Source organism: Trichechus manatus, unplaced genomic scaffold, assembly GCF_000243295.1.
Source record: "Trichechus manatus latirostris isolate Lorelei unplaced genomic scaffold, TriManLat1.0 scaffold00111, whole genome shotgun sequence".
Taxonomy (NCBI): domain Eukaryota; kingdom Metazoa; phylum Chordata; class Mammalia; order Sirenia; family Trichechidae; genus Trichechus; species Trichechus manatus.
Window position 1 is genome coordinate 2367057 of NW_004444047.1, and position 17497 is coordinate 2384553.

General features: G+C 45.4%; 1 protein-coding gene across 1 annotated transcript in view; it reads right to left on the minus strand.

Moving 5' to 3' along the window:
* The window catches only part of AFAP1 (actin filament associated protein 1), a 133534-nt gene that overhangs the window by 101353 nt on the left and 14684 nt on the right, over positions 1-17497 (minus strand). The window contains exon 3 of the mRNA XM_004383550.1: positions 7497-7605. Coding sequence (XP_004383607.1) covers positions 7497-7605 — 109 coding nt within the window. The remainder of the gene's footprint in view (positions 1-7496; positions 7606-17497) is intronic.

Consider the following 17497-nt stretch of genomic DNA (forward strand, 5'->3'; position numbering starts at 1 on the left):
GCATTGATAGTAGATCCAAGAAAAATGAAATCCTTGACAACTTCAATCTTTTCTCCATTTATCATGATGTTGCTTATTGGTCTAGTTGTGAGGATTTTTGTTTTCTTTATGTTGAGGTGTAATCCATTCTGAATGCTGTGGTCTTTGATCTTCACCAGTAAGTGCTTCAAGTCCTCTTCGCTTTCAGCAAGCAAGGCTGTGTCATCTGCATATTGCACGCTGTTAATGAGTCTTCCTCCAATCCTGATGCCCCTTTCTTTTTCATATAGTCCAGCTTCTCAGATTATTTGCTCAGCATACAGATTGAATAGGTATGGTGAAAGGATGCAACCCTGATGCACACCTTTCTTGACTTTAAACTACGCAGTATCCCCTTGTTCTATCCGAACAACTGCTTCTTGATCTGTGTACAGGTTCCACATGAGCACAATTAAGTGTTCTGGAATTCTCATTCTTCACAATTTATCCATAATTTGTTATGATCCACACAATCGAATGCCTTTGCATAGTCAATAAAACACAAGTAAACATCTTTCTGGTATTGTTTGCTTTCAGCCAGGATCCACCTGACATCAGTAATGATAGCCCTGGTTCCACATCCTCTTCTGAATCCAGTCTGAATTTCTGGCAGTTCCCTGTCGACATACTGCTGCAGCCACTTTTGAACGATCTTCAGCAAAATTTTACTTGGGTATGATATTATTGATATTGTTCAATAATTTCCACATTTGGTTGAATCACGTTTCTTGGGAATAGGCAAAAATATGCACCTCTTCCAGTCAGTTGGCCAGGTAGCTCTCTCCCAAATTTCTTGGCATAGACAATTGAGCACTTCCAGTGCTGCATCCGTTTGTTGAAACATCTCAACTGATACTCCATCAATTCCTGGAGCCTTGTTTTTCACCAATGCCTTCAGTGCAGCTTGGACTTCTTCCTACAGTACCATCAGTTCCTGATCATATGCTACCTCTTGAAATGGTTGAACATTGACCAATTCTTTTTGGTATAATGACTCTGTGTATTCCTTCCATCTTCTTTTGATGCTTCCTAAATCTTTTCATATTTTCGCCATAGACTCCTTCACTATTGCAACTCAAGGCTTGAATTTTTTTTCTTCAGTTCTTTCAGCTTGAGGAATGCCAAGTGTGATCTTCCCTTTGGTTTTCTATCTCCAGCTCTTTGCACATGTCATTATAATACTTTACTTTGTCTTCTCGAGCCACCCTTTGAAATTTTCTGTTCAGTTCTTTTACTTCATCATTTCTCCCTTTTGCTTTAGCTACTCAACTTTCAAGAGCAAGTTTCATTAAAAAAGTATCTTTTTAATGACCTCTTGCTTTCTTCACGTATGAAGTCCTTGTTGTCATTTCACAACTCGTCTGGTCTTCGGTCACTAGTGTTCAATGTGTCAAATCTGTTCTTAAGATGGTCTCTAAATTCAGGTGGGATATACTCAAGGTCATACTTTGGCTTTCATGGACTTATTCTAATTTTCTTCAGTTTCAACTTGAACTTGCATATGAGCAATTGATGGTCTGTTCCGCAGTCAGCCCCTGGCCTTGTTCTGACTGATGATATCGAGCTTTTCCATCCTCCTTTTCCACAGATGTAGTTGATATTCCTGTGTATTACATTTAGGGAGGTCCACATGTATAGTTGCCGTTTATGTTGTTGAAAAAAGGTATTTGCAGTGAAGAAGTCGTTGGTCTTGCAAAATTCTATCATGAGATCTCCAGCATCGTTTTTATCACCAAGGCCATATTTTCCAACTTCTTTGTTTCCAACTTTCACATTCCAATCACCAGTAATTATCAATGCATCCTGATTGCATGTTCAATCAATTTAAGACTGAAGAAGTTGGTAAAAATCTTCAGTTTCTTCATCTTTGGCTTTAGTGGTTGGTGTGTAAATTTGAATAATAGTTGTATTAACTGGTCTTCCTTGTAGGTATATGGATATTATCCTATCACTGACAGCATTGTACTTCAGGATAGATCTTGAAATGTTCTTTTTGATGATGAATGCAATACTATTCCTCTTCAAGTTGTCATTTCTGGCATAGTAGACCATATGACTGCCCAATTCAAAATGGCCAATACCAGTCCATTTCAGCTCACTAATGCCTAGGATATTGATGTTTATGCATTCCATTTCATTTTTGATGATTTCCCATTTTCCTAGATTCATACTTCATACATTCCAGGTTCCGATTATTAATGGATGTTTGCAGCTGTTTCTTCTCATTTTGAGTCGTGCCACATCATCAAATGAAGGTCTGGAAATCTTGACTCCACCCTTGTCATTAAGGTTGACTCTACTTTGAGGAGGCAGCTCTTCCCTAGCTGTCTTTTGAGTGCCTTCTAATCTGGGGGGCTCATCTTCCGGCGCTATATCAGACAATATTCTGCTGCTATTCATAAGGTTTTCACTGGCTAACTCTTTTCAGAAGTAGACTGCCAGGTCCTTCTTCCTAGTCTTAGTCTGGAAGCTCAGCTGAAACCTGTCCGCCATGGGTGACCCTGCCGGTATCTGAATACCAGTGGCATAGCTTCCAGTATCACAGCAACACGCAAGCCCCCACAGTACGACAAACTGACACATTGGGGGATTAAGTTGTAATTGTAATTGGATTGAATTATGTCTTCCCAAAAATGTGTGTATCAGTTTGGCTGGGCCATGATTCCTGGTATTGTGTGATTTTCCTAAAAGTTGTAAATCCTGCCTCTATAACGTTAATGAGGGAGGATGGGTGGCAGTTGTGTTAGTGAGGCAGGACTCAGTCTACAAGATTGAACTGCGTCTTGAGGCAATCTCTTGAGATATAAAAGAGAGAGGGGAGCAGATGGGGGACCTCATACTACCAAGAAAGCAGTGCCAGGAGCAGAGTGCATCCTTTGGACCTGGGGTCCCTGTGCAGAGAAGCTCCTATTCCAGGAGAACATTGATGAGAAGGTTGACAGAGAGAGAAAGCCTTTCCCTGGAGCTGACACCCTGAATTTGAACTTTTAGCCAACTTTAGTGTGAAGAAATAAATTTCTCTTTGTTAAAGACATCCACTTGTGGTATTTCTGTTATAGCAGCACAGGAGGACTAAGGCAACAGTACATTCAATATTCTTCACCAACACCCTAATTCAAAGGCATCAATTCTTCTTAGGTCTTCCTTATTCATCCTCCAGCTTTCACATGCATATGAGGCAACTGAAAACACCAAGGCTTGGGTCTTGCACCTTAGTCCTTACAGTGACATCTTTGCTTTTTAACACTTTAAAGAGGTCTTTTGCTGCAGATTTGCCCAATGCAATATGTTGTTTGATTTCTTGACTGCTGCTTCCATGGGTGTTGATTGTGGATCCAAGTAAAATGAAATCCTTGACAAGTTCAGTATTTTCACAAGAGTGGAGGGTGTTTTAAACCAATCTCTGCTGAGGGAAGTAAGAGCAGCACAGACACGGAGAGAAGCCAGCATAAATGGGGGAAGACAGATGCCGCTACCAGGTGAGGACCACTAAGGAACCGAGGAACGCCAGGGCTGCAGAAGCTGAGACAAGGACCTTCCCCCACAGCTGACAGAGAGAGAGAGAGCCTTCCCCTAGAGCTGGTGCCCTGAATTCAGACTTCTCGCCTGCTGACCTGTGAGAAAACACATTTCTGTTCGTTAAAGCCCCCCACTTGTGGTATTTCTGTTACAGCAGCACTTGGAGAGTGAAACCAAAGGCATCCGGGGCTCCCTGAGGGAGCACCTACTCAGACCCTCTACTCCAACGTCATTGTCACAGGACAGTGGCCCCAGCTGACCAGATGCTGAGGGCAGAAATAACGCCAGTGATTCAAAAATAAATCCCGGGTGGTCATTACGAAAAGGGTTTCCGACGTCAGCCTGCTGTTCCTATCTGGATGTGTGCATGCCAGGGCAATAGCTGCAGTCAGGATGAGCATAATTTAGGCAGATTTTCTGGCAAAACCCAGATGACAGAGGAAGCAAGGAAAAAAAGGCTATGATGGAGAAGCTTGTTTGTTTTGTTCTCAATCATTTTCTGCCCGAGAGCCTGTGCGTGGGTGCTGCTCTGGTCTTGCCTCAGCGAAAAAGAGGAAGACCCTCGACGAGACAGATTGACACAGTGGCAGCAACAATGAGCTCAAGCATAGCAGCGATTGTGAGGTTGGCGCAGGACTGGGCAGTGTCACACTCTGTTGTGCGTGGGGCCACCACGAGTCGGAACCGATTCAACAGCACCCAACAACAACAACAACGAGGGGAAAGATCCAGGAGAGTCAGGAGTCTGTATTTTTCAGCAGGTGTTCCCGTGATTCTTATAACCCCAGGCAAGTTCTGGGAACCGCCCCCCGCCGGACCTCTGCATTAAGAAGTGTGGGCCTAGGGTTCTGACTGGAGCTGGGCTGGTGGGGGAGGGAGTCCACCTCACCCCCGGCCCCCTGGATGCAGGCAGACTGGCTCTCAAAATCTCCTAGAAAGGAAGAAACTCCACTGGTCTGAGACCCCTGGCGATTGGGACTAGGCCTTCTAGCCTCCTTGCCCACCTCCTCTCCTCCCCCACCCCAGGAGGCGAGCAGAGCCTCTCTCCCTCCCCCACATGGAGGAGCAGCCAACTCCCAGGACAGCTCCTCACTCACATGTTAATTACAACTGGAGAAATTGCTTGGAAGTCAAATGAGAGATTCATTTACATGATAAAAGAAGAGTTCTAATCAGAGAGACTGAGAGGGAGAAAGACATGCAGAAGGACAGAGGCAGAGATGCAGAGAGAGAAAGACAGACAGAGACACAGGGAGAGACTGCAGTGCAATGAATTACTTAATATGGTTCTTCCAGCCATAGTCTTTGTGACTCCCACACAATGACTGGGTGGGACTATGCAAATAAGGTGCTTGTGGCCCATCCAAGGGATTGGACAGCCTGCTAATAATGCAAATAAAGTGCATAGAAACCTTTCAGGGTGGGACCATGCAAATAGGTTGTATGGAGCCCTTGTAGTGGATTGGTCAGCGTTGCGATTCCACTAGGCATGAAGGGAGTCAATCCCAGAAGGGGAAAGGGGACGCCTCACTACCATGAGAAGAGCCAGGAGTGGAGTGTGCCTTTGGACCAGCGGCACCTGCACTGAGAACCTCCTAGACCAGGTGACAGAAGAGAGCTGTAACACCAGAGGTGGCACAAGACGGCGAGAAGCAGCGGCAAGCACAGCAGAGTCCAGCGACGGAGAAACAGCGGCAGCAGAACAAGGAGACCAGCGTGAGACAGGACAGTGGCCTTCCTGGCTCTCAAAGCAAGGTAGCTACAGCAGGCAAGCTGACTCACGGAGCTAGAGAGCTGAGCACCTTTGGGCCGAGGATTACGGGCAGAGTGGGGTGACCTCAGGCACTTACTGGTGGAACTAAACAGCTTTGTAACATTTGCCCAAGCAGGGCAGAAGCCACGCCGAGGGGCCGAGGGGCTGAGGGAGAGGCATGCCTGTGGGCACAGCTGAGAAGAGGCTTTCCTGATGGAAGAACTGAATCCTGTGTCATTCCTGATCCTGAACTGTAACCTGTTACTTCCCTAATAAACCCTACAATTGTGAGTATGGTCTGGGAGTTCTGTGTGGCCATTGCAACAAATTATTAAACTCAGCAGAGAAGTAGAGAGTGCTGTGGGAGGGACAGCTGTGTCAGAACTGATAAAAAGGTTGGAGAGAGGAGGCATGTCTCACCTCCACCTCATAGGAGTCGGCCTTGGGCTAATGGTGATGGTGATTCTCTCTCCTCCCCTTGTGAAGTTAGATGAGGAGGTCTGATGCCACCATGCCATTTTTACAGAAACAGAGAGGGAGAGAGAGAGGAGAGAAAGACAGAGACAGAGAAAGACAGACAGAAAGGGAGGAACACAGAGTGAGCTAGCAAGCTAGAGAAAGAGAGGAGAGACAGAGACAGAGATAAGGAGAGAGAGGAGAGAGATAGAGACAGAGACAGGGAGAGAGAGAGGAGAGACACAGAGACAGAGTAGGGGACAGAGAGACAGAAAGCTACAAAGTCTCTAAGGTTTCCTCCCTTAGACTCAGTCTCTGCTCCCACATTCCCCATTTATTTGCACATTTTCCCTCTGGATTGAGCAAGTCTCTAACCAGATCAAGTCCACGGGCCTCTGACTGAAACTCAGGATTTCCTTCTCCTACTTCTGGAGATGGACGGTGGTGGTGGCCGCCCAACATGGTGAGTGTAATGAGTGTCGCTGAGCTGTAAGCTCAGAAATGGTTAAAATGGCAAGTATTCTGTTATACATACTTTACCACAGTTTAGAAAAAAAAGATGGCGGGTGGGTTTAGTGTGCAGTATGCACCACAAAACAGAGTCACAAAGCTGTTTCATTCACTGCTCTCTGCTCCACAGCAACAGCATCTCACTTATTCCGAGCCAAGGGGGAGAGAACAATTCCAGTGACCGAAAGTCTGACGGGACGTTTCCGAGAACAAAATGCTATCGGAGACACTTCTCTCCGATCCAGACGGTACTTGGGAAAACAGTGACAGATCCATGCTTAGCTGAAGTGACGGGGCCTTCTTTAAGAAGGACCTTTATAAAAGCTAATTCATAATTCACTTTTTTAAATGGTAAATTGATATTTCATAGCTGAACCAAGAAAAAAACGGTTACCATCGAGTCAACTCCAACTCATGGTGACCCCATGTGTGTCAGAATAGAACTGCTCCACAAGGTTCAAGGCTGTGAGTTTCCAGAAGCAGATCTCCAGTCCTTTCTTCTGATGTACCTCTGGGCGAGTCTGAAACGCCAACCTTTCGGTGAGTTGTCAAGCACTTAACCATTCGCGCCACCAGGGACCATATAGTTGACTCAAAAGCCCATTAAGCCAGATAAATGACCACTTTGCGACTGATTTGGACTACTCGTTTTTTAAGCCACCCGTCTGAGCCTTGGATGCATCACTTCAAAGCTATTTTTTTATATCTTTAAAGAGAGACATTACCCTTTAACTAGCAACTGCTTTGTGGTTACTTGACCTGGGCCGCGGCCCTGAACGCACATGCCCACTGTGCTAAATCCACAGGTAACAGGCACAGCAGCCAGCACCTGGCGGCCCGGACAGCATCGTCTTAATTTCTGGTGATTCTTGCTGTTGTTGAATTAATGACGATAAGATCCACTCTAGCACTTGTAAGGTACTTTAGACTTATCAATGGAACAAAGGCCTGGTGATCTAATTCCAAACAATCAGCCACTGAAAACCCTACGGAGCACAGTTCTACTCTGACACACATGGGGTCACCGTGAGTTGCGTCATCTCAATGGCGCCTGGCTTGGTTTTTTGTTTGTTTTAGACTTTTATAAACCCTTTCTGTCTTTACCTCTTTGGGGTCAAAATTTACTTAACTTCTCATCTCCGTAGCATTTTTTTAATGCCTCCATTTCCTTCATGCCCAGACAACAGCAAGGTCATGCAAACCCAAAGGCCACCTCTGGCCAGTAGAGCCCAACACTCACTTGACGTGATGTATTCTGGAGCCTTCCCAGGACTCAGTGGCACAGCTTCCTCATAATAGTCTTCAGGGAGAGAGGAGGTGGGTAGCGGTGGCGGCCCATTGTCGGGAGGCTGAGGAAGACAAGGGGAAAGAACAACACAGACGTGAGTGGGAGCATTAGGAGTGCGTCCTCTAGTTTCAGTGAACAACTGATTATAAAGCAAACTGGGAAGATTTCCTCACAGAGTCCTGGTGGCGCAGTGGGTAAGAGCTCAGGCTGCTAACCAACAGGTCAGCAGTTCAAATCCACCAGCTGCTCCTTGGAAACCCCATGGGGCAGTTCTACTCTGTCCTCTAGGGTCACTATGAGTTGGAATCAACTCAACAGCAAAGCATTTGGTTTGGTATGTCACAGAGCGTAGTCCCTGGGTGAAGCAAATGGATTATGCGCTTGGCTGCTAACTGAAAGGTTGGAGGTTCAAGCTCACTCTGAGATGCCTCAGAAGAAAGCCCTGATGATCTACTTCCCGAAAACCAGCCAACGAAAACCCTATGGAGCACAGCTCTGCTCTGACACACATGGGGTCACCATGAGTCAGAGTCAACTCAATGGCCACCTGGTTTGGGTTTCATGTCACAGAACAAAGACCTCAACTTAAAGATCTACCAAGTCAAGGCTCCAAGTGTAACAACATTCCCAGACATCAAGGGTTTCTTCTTCATTTAAGCTCTCTGGGATTGTATGGTGAGACCTCATCACCTTCCATGGAACTCAGCTCCTTTGTCCAAGAAGTCTTTTAGGATGATGAATCACCCGCTGCTCAACCAGCCCGCTCCTCCGTCCCACCAGATGTAGAAGGATAACAGCTAACTCATGATCACCCTACAGTATTCCTGCAGACGCCGACACAGTGATCTCCTCCCACCCCCTCTCTCTCCCTCGACTAGATAACCTAAGCTCTTTCAGCTCCTATCACTGAGCTGGCTTCACAGACCACTGCGATTCCGTGGGATTCTGTGGATGGACCCCAGCTACGTGCTGCATATCTTCCTGAAGAGGCAGAATGTGACGTGGAACCTCATGCCTGTCGCCCAACGCCAGGCTGAGTGTGCAGGGTGTCCACTCCCACATCACAATCACTTACTTGTTGCTTTTGAAAACAGGTTGTTTGGTTCACTGTGTGTCTTAGATTCATGAAATGGACGGTGCTCAGCGTCCTTGTAGCAGCATGCCGAAATGGTCAAATTATTCACGTCCAGGGAACCGTCAGGGATTGTTGAGTCCGACACGTGCTTATGAAACAGCATGGGTCAGACCCCTTTCTGAGAGCCACAGACAACACACGGATAGGGGAGGCCAAGAGTGTGCTCTCTTCATGGGTGGAATTTCCAAATCCAGGATCCCTGGTGGTGCAACAGTTAAGCACTCGGCTGCTAACCAAAAGGTAGGCAGTTCTAACCCACCCAGTGGCTCTGTGGGAGAAAGACCCGGTAATCTGCTCCCACAGATTATAGCCTAGAAAACTCTATGGGGCAGTTCTACTCTGTCACATGGGGTCTCTGTGAATAGAAAATCGACTTGACGGCACCCAACAACAACAACTTCCAAACCCTATTGGCAGCGTGTATTTGGTACAACCTTCTAACATACATGCCCTTACATCCCATACTTCCACTTCTAGAAATATACACCAAGAAGGTCAACTGGTCCCTTGAGCAAAAATGTATGCTGTTGTTTGTGGTCAAAAACGCACGTCGTCAAGTTGATTCCGACTGACAGCGACCCCACGTGACAGAGTAGAACTGCTCCGTGGGTTTTCTTGGCTGTAATCTTTACCAGAGCAGATCTCCAGGTCTTTTCACTTGTGGAGCGGCTGGGTGGGTTTGAACCGCCAACCTTTTGGTTAGCAGCTGAGTGCTTAAAGATTGCACCACCAGGACTCCTTAAAAGATGTTCAAAAAAAGTTTGTTTAGCAATATCTAGAAACAATTTAAATGTCCACGGAGAAAAGAATGCTTAAATATACTGATGTATCAACATGCAGATATTTAAATGGGTAATGTGTATCTATAGTTGTTTACTTGGAAAACCTCCACTAGATACTATTGAATGAAAAATCCAGGAGTTCTACAACTGCTTCTGTCATGGATTGAATTACATCCCCCAAAAATATGTGTCAACTTGGTTAGGTCATGATTGCTAGTATTGTGTGGTTGTCCTCCATTTTGTGATTGTAATTTTATGTTAAAGAGGATTAAGGTGGGATTGTAACACCATCTTTACCCAGGTCACATCCCTGATCCAAAGTAAAGGGAGTTTCCCCAGAGTATGGCCTGCACCACTTTTTATCTTACAAGAGATAAAAGGAAGGGGAAGCAAGCAGAGAGTGGGGACCTCATACCACCACGAAAGCAGTGCTGGGAGGAAAGTGCATCCTTTGGACCCGGGGTTCCTGTGCGGAGAAGCTCCTAGTCTCGGGGAAGATTGACGAGAAGGACCTTCCTCCAGAGCTAACAGAGAGAGAAAGCCTTCCCCTGGAGATGACGCCCTGAATTCAGACTTCTAGTCTCCTAGACTGTGAGAGAATAAATTTCTCTTTGTTAAAGCCATCTGCTTGTGGTATTTCTGTTACAGCAGCACTAGATGACTAAGACCCTCTGTATAAAATGTGTGTGGTTCTGCTTGTCATTGTTGTTGTTAGGTTCCATCAAGTTGATTCTGATCCCATGTACAACAGAACAAAACACTGCCCGATCCTGCACCATCCTCAAAAATGTTGTTCCGTGTGGGTTTGTTGTTGCAGCCACTTTATCAGTCCATCTTGTTGAGGATCTTCCTCTTTTTCGCTGACCTTCTATTTTACCAAGCATGATGTCCTTCTCCAGGGACTGGTCCCTTGTGACAACATGTCCAAATTATGTGAGATGTAGTCTCACCATCCTTGCTTCTAAGGAGCATTTTGCTTGTACGTCTTCCAAGAAAGATTTGTTCATTCTTCTGGCAGTCCATGGTACATTCAACATTCTTCACCAACACCACAATTCAAAGGTGCCAATTCTTCTTCAGTCTTCCTTATTCATCGTCCAGCTTTCTCATGCATGTGAGGTGATTGAAAACACCATGGCTTGGGTCAGGCGCACCTTAGACCTCAAAGTGACAACTTTGCTTTTCAACACTTGAAAGAGGTCTCTGCTTACGTATGTGCAAAGGCAGAAGACCAATCACCAAAGTGTTAACAAACGACTGGCTGCCTCTGAGTGGGTTTTATTCTCTTTTTTAAACATCTCTGCATTGCCTGGATTTTCTACATTGTTGTTATGCATTGAATTGTGCTTCCCACAAAAAATAAAAATAAATGTGGAAATCCTGTACCTGTATACGGAGCCCTGGTGGCGTGGCACAGTGGTTAAGAGCTTGGCTGCTAACCCAAATGCTGGCAGTTCAAATCCACCAGCCGCTCCTTGGAAACCCTATGGGGCAGCTCTACTCTGTCCTATAGGGTCACTGTGAGTCACAACCAACTCAATGGCAATGGGTTTGGTTTGGTTTTGGTACCTGTATGTGTGACACAGTTTGGAGATGAGGGGTTTCTTTTGTTATGTTAACAAGGTCATCTCAGAGTAGGGTGGATCCTAATCCTAATCCCTTCTGAGTGTTGTCTTATAAAGATTGCAGAGTAGACACAGAGATACCCACACGGAGGAAGACAGATGCCCTGCAAGAATCATCTACAAGCAAAGCAACACCAAGCATCTCCAGAAGTCACCAGAAACCAGGAGAGAAACCACAGCAGGAATCCACACAGCTGAGACCCTAATCTGGACTTTTAGCCTCCAGAACTGTGAGAAAACACATTTCTGTTCTTTAAAGGCACCCACTTGTCGTATTTTTGTTACAGCGGCCCTAGATAAATAGTATTTATCATTTTTAAAATCAGGAAAAAATTAAACTATTCCCCCCTCAAACGATAATACTCATCGGGGTCACCAGAAGGCCCTCTCCCCACAGAAGGGATGGGCACTGCACCCCCGAGATCACTATCCTGGAAATTCCACCACGGGGGTTCAGACACTTCGGTGAGGACTTCATGCTTTGTTGGTGGGAAACAGGAGAGGTCCAGAAGGGGTCCAGCTGCTACTAGAACCTCTGCTTTAGAGGAAAACCTTCTTTCTGATCCTTCACAACAGTTAGGAATTCTCTGGTGGTGCAACTAATAGGAATGAAAACCAAGCATGAAGCAGGGAAGGCAGACATCCCAGTGGGATCATGGAAGGCCCGGGGACAGACAGGAAACACAAGGAGAACGCAGACATGCAGCCGAGTGACCTCCAAGCCCACCTGAGCTCCTGGGTCTGTGAGGCGTGCCCCTCACTGTGGTCCCAACATCCTCATCTCTTAACCTGGTGACGCAGTGGTTAAGAGCTCGGCTGCTAACCAGAAGGTCGGCAGTTCGAATCCACCAGCCACTCCTTGGAAACCCTCTGCTGCCCATTTGTGCTCCAAGATTCCACTCCTAGTATTCTTACAAGTCTGCAGGTAAACAAGCAGTAACGCCAACTTTACTCTGTTCAAAGCCGTAGGGAGACTGGGCCCTGCATCCTTCATCGGTGGTTGTCGCTGTTGAGTGCCGTCACGTCAGTTCCGAATCCCAGGGACCCCGTGGGGTTTTCTAGGCCGTAATCTTCACAGGAGCAGATTGCCAGGTCTTTCTCCCTGTGTAGTCGCTGGGTGGGTTTGAACATCCACCTCTCTCTTGTTTGGAAGCCAAGCGTTTAACCACTGCCCCAGCAGGGCTCCTTCACTAGATGGTAAGCAGCAGTATCATCTACAGCCTGAGTGGTGGTTGTGAGCTGCTGTCGAGTTGGTGACCCCATGCACAAGAGACCAAAACACGGCCCAGTCCTGGGTCATCCCCACAGTCCGGTGTGGATCGGACCACTGTAAGTCTCAGCATTTTCTTTGGCTGATTTTTGGAAGTTGATCACCAGAGACGTACAGATGCCAAGACAGAAAGAAAGAAGATCCCCGCAGATCGCAGAAGTCTGATCTGCAATCAATCATGGGGAATGCACAGGACCAGGTGGTGTTTCGCCCCATTGTGCATGGCGTCGCCACGAGTCGGAGGCCAGTTCAACAGCAGCTACACAACTCTTCTGGAAAAATAAAAGTTTTTATCAAAAAACACATCCTGTCATGGATTGCACTGTGTCCCCAAAAAATATCTGTCAACTTGGTCGGGTAATGATTCCCAGTATTGTATGACCGTCCACCATTTTGTAATCTGATGTGATTTCCTTATGTGTTGTAAACTCTATCACTATGATGTACTAAGATAGACTAGTGGCAGTTATACTGATGAGGTCTACAAGATTGGATAGTGTCTTAAGCCCATCTGTTTTGAGATATAAAAGAGAGAAGTGAGCAGAGAGACATGGGAACCTCATACCACCAAGGAAGCAGTGCCGGGAGCAGAGCGCGTCCTTTGGACCTGAGGTTCCTGCGCTGAGATGCTCCCAGACCAGGGGAAGACTGATGTATCACAAGGACCTTCCTCCAGAGCTGACAGAAAGAGTAAGCCTTCCCCTGGAGCTGATGACTTGAATTAGGACTCGTAGCCTACTGGACTATGAGAGAATAAACTTCTCTTTGTTAAAGCCATCCGCTTGTGGTATTTCTGTTACAGCAGCACTAGATGACTAAGACATACCCCATTCCACCCAGATCACTACTGAATTCGCCTTCCACACAGACCTGAGCAAACATTGGGAAAAGAGTCAGGCACATCTTCCTAAGTTTCTTCTGGTTTTATTCGTGCGGGACAAAGAATAAAAGCCCCGTGAGGACCGGTCGTCTTCCCTTCCTTCTCTAACTCTAGGTAGTGATCAAGTGGAAGGCAAGCCAGAGCATGAGGGGTGTAAATGGGACAGGTATCTGCAGCACAGCCACGTAGTCAATTTAAGCTAAAGATGCCACAGTAATTACACGTGAGAGTCCTGAAAGGCAGGGAAAAAGAGGGAACAAGATCCCACACCCACTGCAAGGATCCCATCTGATTACACAGGGAATTGCATGGTTTCCTTGTTTTAAATCTTGGTTTCAGTCTCAACTCTACAGCCCGTAAGATACTTAATTCCGTCACATCATTTCAAAGAGCTCCAGTCTGTCAAGCAAGGTTGCCATGAAAGTACTTTAGAAAGGATCAGATGCTATCAAGAGGCACGGTGGCAAGGGCTGGTCCCAAACTCCCTGCGTTATCTGCTGGCATAAAGAGGCATCCAATATACGTACACTCCTAAAACATCAAAGAAACTAATAGCCCTCATCTATCCCACTAACAGAGCTCTTGGGTGGGGCAAACGGTTCAGCATACAGCTACTAAATGAAAGCTTGGAGGTTCAACGCCAACCAGAGATGCCTCAGAAGAAAGAGGCAGGGCGATGAGTTTCTCTTTATTTGTGACCTTTCTTGCCTTGGGTTCAAGCCATGGTGTTTTCAGTCGCCTCATATGCATTCAAAACCTGGATGATGAATAAGAAAGACGGAAGAAGAATTGATGCCTTTGAATTATGGTGTTGGTGAAGAATATTGAATGTACCATGGACTGCCAAAAGAACAAACAAATCTGTCTTGGAAAAAGCACAACCAGAATGCTCCTTAGAAGTAAGGGGCACTCTCACATACTTTGGACAGGTTATCAGGAGGGATCAGTCCCTGGAGAAGGACATCATGCTTGGTAAAGTAGAGGGTCAGCGAAAAACAGGAAGACCCGCATCGAGATGGATTGACACAGTGGCTACAACAATGGGCTCAAGTATAATGATGATTGTGTGGATGGTGTAGGACTGGGCAGTGTTTCGTTCTGTTGTACATAGGGTCAGAACCAACTTGACGGCTCCTAAGAACAACAATAGCCTTGGGTTTTTAGTTCTGCCAAGATGATTTGCTACACCACAGTCTTGCAAAGAGATTGGACAGTTTACTATAAAAATAAGGTGCATAAAATTCTTGCAGTGATTGGTCGATTGCTATGAAAATTAGGTGACTGTGGCCTACCGACAGGATTGGTCAATTCATAGTCTTGATGGGAGGAGAAGGCTTATAAATGAGTCAATCACACAGAGGTTGAGGAGGACCTCACTACCATCAAGAAGAGCCTGGAGTGAAGTGCATCCTTTGGACCTGGGGTCTCTGAGCTAAGAACTACCTAGACCCAGGAGACAGAGAGCTATAACACTGGAGATAGTACAAGATGGCAGGAAACGGCAGTAGCAGTACAAGTGGTGAGAACCGGTAGATCAGTGTGAGACGGAGCAAGAGAGCTGAGTGCTTTCGGGCAGGAGGCTTGCTGGTAGAGTGAGGTGCCTCTGGGCGCTAGTTGGTGGATCTAAAGTGCTATAACACCTGCCTGAACCGGGCAGAGGCCGAGAGAAGGGTCCGCTAGCCCAGCTGAGAGGAGGTCCGCCCGGCCGAGAGGAGGCTCACCTGGCCTAGAAGCATGGCCTGCCAATGGGTACAGCTGAGAAGGAGCTGAAGCTGTCCTGATTGGAAGCTGTCCTGATCAACAAACTGTCTCCTGTTCCTTCCAAGTTGACCCTGATCCTGAGTTGTAACCTGTTACTTCCCTAATAAGCCCTATAACTGTGAGTAAAGTCTGGGAGTTCTGTGTGGCCATTGCAATGAATTATCAAATCCAGCAGAGAAGTGGAGAGTGCTGTGGGAGGGACGGCTGGCATCAGAAATGATAAAAAGATTGGACAGGGATCAGCCTTGGGCTGACGGTGATTCTTATCCCCCCTGAAGTTAGACAGCTTCTGAATCACTAGATTACAAAAGGCTTGGTGATCTACTTCTGAAAACTCAGCCACTGAAAACCCTATGGATCACAGCTCTACTCTGACACACATGGGGTCACCAGAATCAGAATCGACTTGACAGCAACTGCTTTTTATCAGAGACGGGAGAACCCGAGTGGTGTAAATGGTAACACATTTGCTGCTAAAAAAAAGACTGAAGGTTTGAGTCCACCCAGAGGCACCTCAGAAGAAAGACCTGGTGATCTACTTTCAAAAAATCAGCCATTAAAAACTCCGTGGATCTATACACCAATAAAGAGAATGATGAAAAGGAAATCAGGAAAAAAAATACCATTTATAATAGCCCTTAAAAAAATAAAATACCTAGGAATAAATCTGACCAGGGATGTAAAAGACCTATACAAAGAAAACTACAAAACACTACTGCAAGAAACCCAAAGGGATCTACATAAATGGAAAAACATACCATGTTCATGGATAGGCAGGCTCAACATTGTGAAAATGACAATTCTACCCAAAGCAATTTACAAATACAATGCAATCCCGATCCAAATACCAACAACATTCTTCAAAGAGATGGAAAATCTAATCATTAACTTTATATGGAAAGGGAAGAAGCCCCGAATAAGTAAAGCACTACTGAAGAAGAAGAATAAAGTTGGAGGACTCACACTACCTGACTTCAGAACCTACTATACAGCTACAGTAGTCAAAACAGCCTGGTACTGGGTCAACAACAGATACATTGACCAATGGAACAGAATTGAGAACCCAGATGTAAATCCATCCACCTACGGTCACCTGATCTTTGACAAGGGCCCGAAGTCCATCAAATGGGAAAAAGAGAGTCTTTTTAACAAATGGTGAGGGCAAAGCTGGATACCCATCTGCAAAAAAAATGAAACAGGACCCATACCTCACATCATATACAAAAACTAATTCAAAATGTATCAAAAACCTAAATATAAAGCCCAAAACTATAAAGTTCATAGAAGAAAAAATAGGACCAACACTACAGGCCCTAATACATGGCATTAACAGGATACAAACCATAACCATCAACACACAAATTCCAGAAGATAAGCTATATAACTAGGATCTTCTAAAAATCAAACACATATGCCCTTCAAAAGAATTTACCAAAAGAATTAAAAGGGAACCAAACACTGGGAAAAAATTTTTTGGACATTACAAGTCAGACAAATGTCTAAGCTCCATAATCTACAAGAAAATCCAACACCTCTACAACAAAAAGTCAAATAATCTTCTTTAAAAAATGGGCAAAGGAAATGAACAGACACTTCACCAAAGAAGACATGCAAGCGGCCAACAGACACATGAGGAAATGCTCGCGGTCACTAGCCATTAGAGAAATGCAAATTAAAACCACAATGAGATACCATCTCACCCCGGCATTACTGGCACAAATCAAAAACACTGGAAATAACAAATGTTGGAGAGGCTGCAGGGAGATCGGAACTCTTGAGCACTGCTGGTGGGTATGCAAAATAATACAACAATTTTGGAAAATGATATCACACTTCCTCAGAAAGCTAGAAATAGAAATAACCATACAATCCAGCAATCCCACTCCTAGGAATATATCCTAGAGAAATAAGAGCCGTCACTCGAATAGACATATGCACACCTATGTTCATGGCAGCATTGTTCACAATAGCAAAACAATGAAAACAACCTAGATGCCCATCAACAGATGAATGGATAAACAAACTATGGTACATACACACAATGGGAGTATTACGCAACCATAAAGAACAATGATGAATCTGTGAAGCGTCTCATACCATGGATGAAACTGGAGGACTTTATGCTGAGTGAAATAAGTCAATCACAAAAGGACAAATATTGTATGAGACCTGTATTGTAAAAACTCATGAAAAAGTTTACACACAAAAAGTAACAATCTTTGTTAGTTACGAGGGCTGGGAGGGGTAGGGGAGAAATACTAAATAGGCAATAGATAAGTGGTATCTCGGGTGAAGGGTGAGACAGTACACAATACTGGGGAAACCAGCACAGCTTGTACAAGGAAAGGTCATGGAAGCTCCATAGACACATCCAAACTCCCTGAGGGTGTGAACTGCTGGGTGGAAGGCGGTGGGGACCATGGTCTCGGGGAACATCTAGCTCAATTGGCATAACACAGTTTATAAAGACAATGTTCTACATTCTACCTTGGTGAGTAGC